The sequence below is a fragment of the Orycteropus afer genome, unplaced genomic scaffold (genome assembly GCF_000298275.1).
Source record: "Orycteropus afer afer isolate SDZICR_OR568_19922 unplaced genomic scaffold, OryAfe1.0 scaffold00404, whole genome shotgun sequence".
In the NCBI taxonomy this organism is placed as follows: domain Eukaryota; kingdom Metazoa; phylum Chordata; class Mammalia; order Tubulidentata; family Orycteropodidae; genus Orycteropus; species Orycteropus afer.
Window position 1 is genome coordinate 1,575,508 of NW_006921991.1, and position 7,474 is coordinate 1,582,981.

At 41.3% G+C, this 7,474-nt stretch overlaps 1 protein-coding gene across 1 annotated transcript in view; it reads left to right on the forward strand.

Annotated features, from left to right (window-relative positions):
- Positions 1–7,474, forward strand: part of MAP7D2 (MAP7 domain containing 2) — a 94,705-nt gene that overhangs the window by 30,465 nt on the left and 56,766 nt on the right. Inside the window, exons 5-6 of the mRNA XM_007953662.1 lie at positions 2,971–3,101; positions 4,832–4,959. Coding sequence (XP_007951853.1) covers positions 2,971–3,101; positions 4,832–4,959 — 259 coding nt within the window. The remainder of the gene's footprint in view (positions 1–2,970; positions 3,102–4,831; positions 4,960–7,474) is intronic.

Here is a 7,474-nt window from a genome sequence, read left to right on the forward strand (position 1 = left end):
ATGTTGTCAGAAGGGACCATTCCCTGGAGAAGGATGTCATGCTTGGTAAGGTGGAGGGTCAATGAAAGAGGGGAAGGCCCTCAACGAGATAGACTGACACAGTGGCAGCGGCGATGGGCTCAAGTATAGCAAGAATCATGGAGCTGGTATGGGACTGGGTGGTGTTTCATTCTGGTGTGCGTAGGGTCACTGAGTTGGAGACGACTCGATGGCACCTAACAACAACAGCAACCACAATATTATATGAAATATTCAGAATAGGCAAATCCACACACCAAAAGAAGAATATTGATTTCCAGGGACTAGGGGAGAGGGAAATGGGGAGTGACTGCTAATGGGTATAGTTTCTTTTGGGGTGTTGGAAATGTTCTGTAATTAGACTGTGGTAAGTTGCACAACCTGTGAATATACTAAAAACCACTGAATTGTATACTTTAAAAGGGTGAATTTTATGGTGTATAAATTGTATCTATAAAAAATTAAACAACTCTAGGAAGTAGGAAATATCTCCATTTTGATAATGAAGACTGTAGCATTCCGTTACAAGATTTCCTGTATCTGCAGTGGTCTCCCAATCAAAGTCCTGTTCAGTGAACCTGTGCCTGCATTCAGCTCCACACAGTTCACTCTGCGGCTGAAACAGTTCATAGTAGTCACTTTAGAGTCAATTCCAAGCAATTGCCGCTGCTACTGCTTCTAGATGCCATCAAGTCAGTTCCGACTCATAGCAGCCCTACGCAAAACAGAACAAAACACTGCCCAGTCCTGTGCCATTCTCACAATTGTTACTGTATTTGAGCCCATTGTTGCAACCACTGTGTTAGTCTGTCTCATTGAAGATCTTTTTCACTGAGCCTCTACTTTACCAAGCATGATATTCTTCTCCAGGGACTGGTCACTCCTGGTAACATGTCCAAAGTACATGAGACAAAGTCTTGCCATCCTCAATTCTCAGGAGCATTCTGGCTGTACTTCTTTCAAGACAGACTTGTTCATTCATCTGGAAGTCCATGGTATATTCAATATTCTTCACCAGCACCATAATTCAAAAGCATCAGTTCCTCTTTGGTCTTCCTTATTCATTGTCCAGATTTCTCATGCATAGGAGGCAATTGAAAATACCATGGCTTGGGTCAGGCAACACTTTAGTCCTCAAGGTGCCATCTTTGCTTTTTAACACTTTAAAGAGGTCTTTTGCAGCAGATTTGCCCAATGCAGGCCCAAGCAGTTAGATTCTGTGAATTTAGGAGTCCAAACAAGCCCATAGCTTTTCTTCAGTAGCAGCAAAACCAAGACATTGCAGAACCAGACAGCTGTGTGGCAAGATAAGTGGCAGGCAAACTTTCCAAAGTTGACCCACTCATATATGTACCAGACCAGAAAATTATCAGTCTCTAAGGGTTAGATATTTTATTTCACAGGAGATGAAATTATATTGTTGTTATGTGCCCTCAAGTCAGACCAGACTCATGGCGACCCCTCCTTGGGTTTCCGAGGTGGTATCACTATGGAAGTAGATTGCCTAACCTTTCTTCTGAGGAGTGGCTAGTGGGTTTGAACCTTCAGCCTTCTGGTTAGCAGTCAAGTGCCTTAGGCACTATGTTACCAAAGCTGAAATTATATTAGCAACTAAAAATTGCTTTTTAAAACTCCAAAAATCTGTCTCCATCTGGTGATTTCCTCTGCTTCTCCCTTCATGTTTCCCTTTTTCCAGAGGCTCCAACAGGCAAAAATTATAGTAAAAATAATCAGTTACAGAGACATGTTCTGTTTCCAGTACTTAGAGTTTAAATTCCAACCTACCCACTGGTGCCCAAAAGCAGGGAACTTGAGTACCACTCCCACTGGGAGGAGAAAATGAAAACCAAGGGCATCACCAGGCTGCACACACCTCCCTGCCACAGCCCAAAGCAGTTATAGGATCCAGCAAGCCAACTTTCCTGGAGATGGAACTATCATTTTCAAATTTCATGAGTTACTTTTACTTTTACACTGCTGCCTCATACCTACAGGTGATGGCTCATCATCAGCTGTCTCTTCATCCTTCCTTTTTCCAAACAGTGCTTTTACCCTATTTCAGTGAGTCAGGGTTGTTCTAGTGATTCCCACTTCTGACACCAAGTGTATTGGTGGTCCCTGATACCACTTCCAGATTTAGTAGTTTGCTAGGAGAACTCATAGTACTCAATATGTAGTTGTACTTACAGCTATGATGTGTTACAGTAAAAGAATACAAAGCAAAATCAGCAAAGAGAAAAGGTACATGGAGCAAAGCCTAGAGGATACCAGGGGCAAGCTCCCAAGAGTCCTCTCAGTGGAGTCACACAGACCTGCTTAATTCTTCCAGCAAAGAGTTGTGACAGCACTTGTGAAGTGTCTACCAGGAAAGCTCATTAGAGACTCGGTATCCAGGTTTTTTTTTGGTGGCTAATCATGTAGATATCTCTGCCTGAAACACCCCCAAATTCCAGACCCCCTAGAAGGAAAGCAGGTGTTCACTATAAACCACATTGTTTACACAGTTTAGGTACAGTGAGCCACTCTTGTCAGTTCATGGTGGGAAGCCTCCTGAAATCTAAATTCTCAAACACCAGCAAAGGGCCAGCCTTATAAATAGGCCTTCCAAAGGAAAGCAGCCAGAAATGCTTTGTTAACTTTTCAGCACAAGGAAATTGAAGTATAAGAAGGTTAGGTAACCTGCCCAAGGTGATGCAGCTGTTAGATGGCAGTGCTAGGTGGATCTGGCTCCAAAACCTGGGCTTTAACCCCTGAGATGAACTTGACTCTTGAACATAGAGTATGTGAGCCTTTTTAGGATAGGTGAGATTTTGAGAATATGGATTGTCTGTGGCACATTTTAACAGAAATGGGATATTCTTCCCAACTAACTCCCTCTGCTCTTTCCGTGCTCCCTGTTTCTCTGGCTATTATACTGTAAGTCTCTAGTATTTTATGCCTGTCCTCATGTAGCTCCTGCTGGCCCTCTCAAAGCTTCCTACAAGTCTTCGCCCACTCGAAATGTCGAGAGGAAGAAGGTCGTATCTACATCTGGCACAGGAGATTCGGGGAAAGGAGCCCTTGCAGAAGCTGAGGCCCCTCTGGTATGTTTCAGACTCACTCACTTTCACCCCTTCTGACTGTGGTTTATCTGATGGTGTGATTCCTTTCTGTTCTTGACTTGGGGTTGTGTTTTCATCAATCTCCAGAGACTGCTCAAAGGACCTATTTGGTTTAAAGATTTACCCAACCTTTGAAAATCATTTGTGTTTTTGCACTCTTCTAAATTTTAGTGCCATGGAGCAAGTTCTTAAAGACCTTGTCTTTGTTATAGCCTGGCCTCCAGAGGATAGGAGTCAGAAAGACTAGCCCAGGTGTCCTCTCTGCTTCTTTAAGAATGCCTGATTCTGTGCCAATCTTGCCTATATGAGTAACTGGAACTAAGGTTCTTAGTCAATCTTCATCTGCAGCAGTGGCCTCTAAACTTTTTTGGTGGCATAATTACCACCATCAGTAAAACAAATGCTGAGCAGGTACCCCCAATTTATGTGTATTTATTTTCAAGTTATGCATATTATACTACTTTTGTTAGTTATCAATTGCTGCATAACAAATTGCCCAAACTGTAGCAGCTTAAAACAACAAATGTTTATTATCTTACAGATTCTTTGGGTCAGAAATTGACATTGACTTAGCTGGGTGGTTCTGGTATAGGATCTCTCATGAGGGTGTAGACATGATGCCCACTGGGGCTGTCATCATCTGAAAGTTTGACGGGGACTCTTCCAAGGTGGATCACTCACATGGCTGTTAGCAGGACCCCTCGATTCCTTGCCACATGGGATTCTCCATAGGACTACTTAGGTTTCCAGCTGATATAGTGGCTGGCTTCTCTCCCAGAGCAAGTGGCCCAACAAAGAGAGAGCAGAGAGGAAGCTGCAACATCTTTTATGACCTAATCTCAAAAGTTACAGACCATCACTTCTACCATATGCTATTTGTTAAAAGCAAGTCCTGAAGACCAACCCACACTTGAGGAGGGAATTAAGCCCCACCTGTTGAAGGGAAGAGTATCAAAGGATTCAAGACCTATTTTAAAACCACGACATAATTGTACTGTTGGGCATTTTACAATATTATTTTAAACCCAGTGTGGCCCTGAGGTTCTCAAATTAACAGTGATGGCTTCAGACTCTTGGGTTTTACTGTAGGGTAGATCACTGTGGAAAGGGGCTGATGTATGTGGGTATGGGGGTCAAATGAGGATTTGCTGTAGAAAAGTAAGCTAGGGAGAGATGGGGTCTGACCTTTGTGTAGCACCTACTGTGTGCTAGACACTTGTGTCCATTCCTTCTGACTTTTGAGGATGGAGGTGATGAGAAGACTTAGGGGGATGGGTGGCATTGGAAGAAGTAGTTGCATGACCCATTATGCCATATGTACTGCTTAGGGCCAAAGCTCACTGTCTTGGATGTTACAACCACAGCATTTTCATTCTCTTAAGAGTATTTTTGCACTGATTGTATACCTTTGTGCTTTTTCCAGTTTTTATATGTCCAGAACCATAATATGGTTCTGTCATTAGATCTTCGCAAGATAAAAAGAAGGAGGAAATGTTTATGTTTGGAGAGTGAAATTACTATATTTTTCACTGGATGACCTAAAAGTGCTGACCTCATGGTGTTTCCCTGAAAGATTCCCACTATGTGAAGCAATGTAGCTTTGTATAGATCCTCAGAAAGATGTACATCTATTCCATTAGGGATCTTTCTAGGCATTGTAAAAGTGGTACCTGTTAGAAGCCTTGGCTACCCTGTTCTGTATTCCCTTACAGGTGGAGAAGTCAAAGAGGGAGTCTCGAACACTACCTTCTATGACTGCCATGGGCCTGGGCTCCCCTCTGAGAAGATGTGACTTTCCAGGAGGCCTTTCTAAAAGATCGTCTTCTCCTATAACACTCAAGTAAGCATCTTTCCCTTTGTCCAGTCTGTTTCAAAGTCCTTTAGGTAGGAATTTGTGTGATTTAGCTTTGTGGCTTCTGCTCCCCCAAAAGTCATGACCACTTATAAATGGATGAAGCAGAGAAATAGTGACATTTGAGTCACCTGACTTGTTTATCTGCGTGTGACCTGAATAAATGATGGGCTAGCCAGGTGTTTGTTGTCTGGTCGATATGCGATGTTTATTTACTAAGCCAGTCCTTTTAGCATTATCTTTCTAGGTCCTTGAATTCTGTTGAGCTTTTCTGGTATTTCTTCTATCTCCTGCAGCTGTGCCTGGAGTGAACTTACCATCATGCTTGTACTCTCTCTCTCTTTATCGTTCACTTGCTCACTTGTACTCTCTCCCTCACTGTCTCAGACAAACAACAATGCAATGCACTGTTGTCTAGTCGGATCCAACTCATAGCGACCCCTCCTTGGGTTTCTGAGGCGGTATCAGTACAGAAGTACATTGCCCAACCTTCCTTCCGAGGAGTGGCTGGTGGGTTTGAACTGCCAGCCTTCTGATTAGCAGTCAAATGCCTTAGGCACTAAGCTGCCAGAGCTCCTTTGCAGACAGAGAGACAATAATAACATGTCAGCCAAGATCAGCAGTCTGTTATTTTTCTTCCTCTTTTTTTTTGAACATTTTATTGTGATTTGGGTGCAAGTTTACAGAGCAAATTAGTTTTCCATTCAACGATTAATACACATTTTGTCTTGTGACATTAGATGAAATCCCCTCAGTGTAATAGTGCTCTTTCTGATTTCTCCCTAGGTTCCCCATTTGCATCTATCCTTCTTCCCTGCCCCTTACTGCCTTTTGAACTTTGTTTTTTTTTTGGCAAATGCTGCCCTTTTGATCTCGTAAGGTTGATTGCTCTGAGGGGCAAGTTCCTCATGGGTATTATTGTTCACTTATAGGCCTGTCTGTTGTGTGGTTGAAAGGTGATGTCTGGGAGTGGTTTGAAGGGTATCTAAGGGCCATAGTCTTACAGGTTCAACCAGTCTCTATCAAACCAGTAAGTCTGGTCTTTTTTTTTTTTTATGATTTTGAATTTGTTCTACATTTTTCTCTCAATCTGTCTAGGACCTTCTACTGTGATCCCAGTCAGAGCCTGGAACCATCTGGTTCTTCTGGTCTCAGGCTTGTGGAGGGTGTGATTCACAAGGTCCTTTAGTCCTTTGGACTAATTGTTTCCTTGAGTCTTTGATTTTTCTTTACTCTTCTTTGTTCTAGACAGGAAGAGACCAAAGTCAGTATCTTTTCTTGGTTAAGAATTGGGTAAACTCACCAGTGAAAGCATGTAACTGAGAAACAAATTTACACAAATTGTGGGACCACTATTTAAAATTATTAAAATATTTTGCAGATAGTAGCTAACAAGAATGACTTAATAAATAGCTCAATTTAGCAGCAGAATGAAAACATCTTCAGTAGTACTGATTGATGATTTAATGTGGTTTTTTAGTCAGTTTTTATAGAGAGAACATAGGATGTTCTGCTTCATAGAACATAGGATAAAACATGAGTTTAATGAACACTTAGGATTTTCTTTAAGATATATTTCAAGATGATATCCACTCTGATTTACAATTTGCTGCTTCTATCAGAGGCCTTTTTACTATTGTTATTTTGTTCCAAAATCACTATCATTTTCATAGACTATTAACACCTTGTTATTGATGTATCTGTCTCCCATAGGAAAAAATCCTTCCAGAGCACATTGCTGGATTAATGGCATCTTGTTTTCTAAAGCTCATTGCATCCTTTATGTGCTAGCACAGCCTATTTAGGATTATGGTACTGCTCTCTTGCAACCTCTTTTGAAACTATTGGTGGGCTCTACAATCTCCGTTTCTCTTTGTCTTCTCTCACAGCTTCTTCAGTTTCTATCTGCTTATCACTTCTGTAGTAGTAATATGGCATGTTGACATGAACAGAAAGTAAACCATAGTTTGTATTGAGGTTCTTCCAGATTACATCCCTCACTTCCCTTGATTTTGACTCATAGTCCCTGTATGGATTTTAGCTTGCACATTTCATCATCATTGTTGTAAATTTCACTGAGCTATAGCAGGGGGTTGCTGCTCTCTAGAGATGAAAATTAGATTCTTTGAAGTAAGCTCACAGTTGGCTTCTTGCTACTTCCTTCATGTTGAAAATTTCAAAGAAGATTGTATCTCCAGAACTATTTTATATTCTAGAATTCTCCAGTGAAACCATCTGAGCCAGGACTTATTTTGTTGGTAATTTTTTGATGATCTGTTCAATTTCTTCTTTTGTTATGGATTTGTTAAACTTTTCCACTTCAGTCTGTGTTAGTTTAGGTAAGTGGTGTGTTTCTAGAAATCTCACCATTTCTTCCAGATTTTCAAATTTGTTGGAGTACAGATCTTCATAGTATCCTGATACTATCCTTTTTATTTCAGTTGGTTCTGTTGTGATGTCACCCATTTCGTTTCTTATTCGTGTTATTTGTATTCTCTCCCTC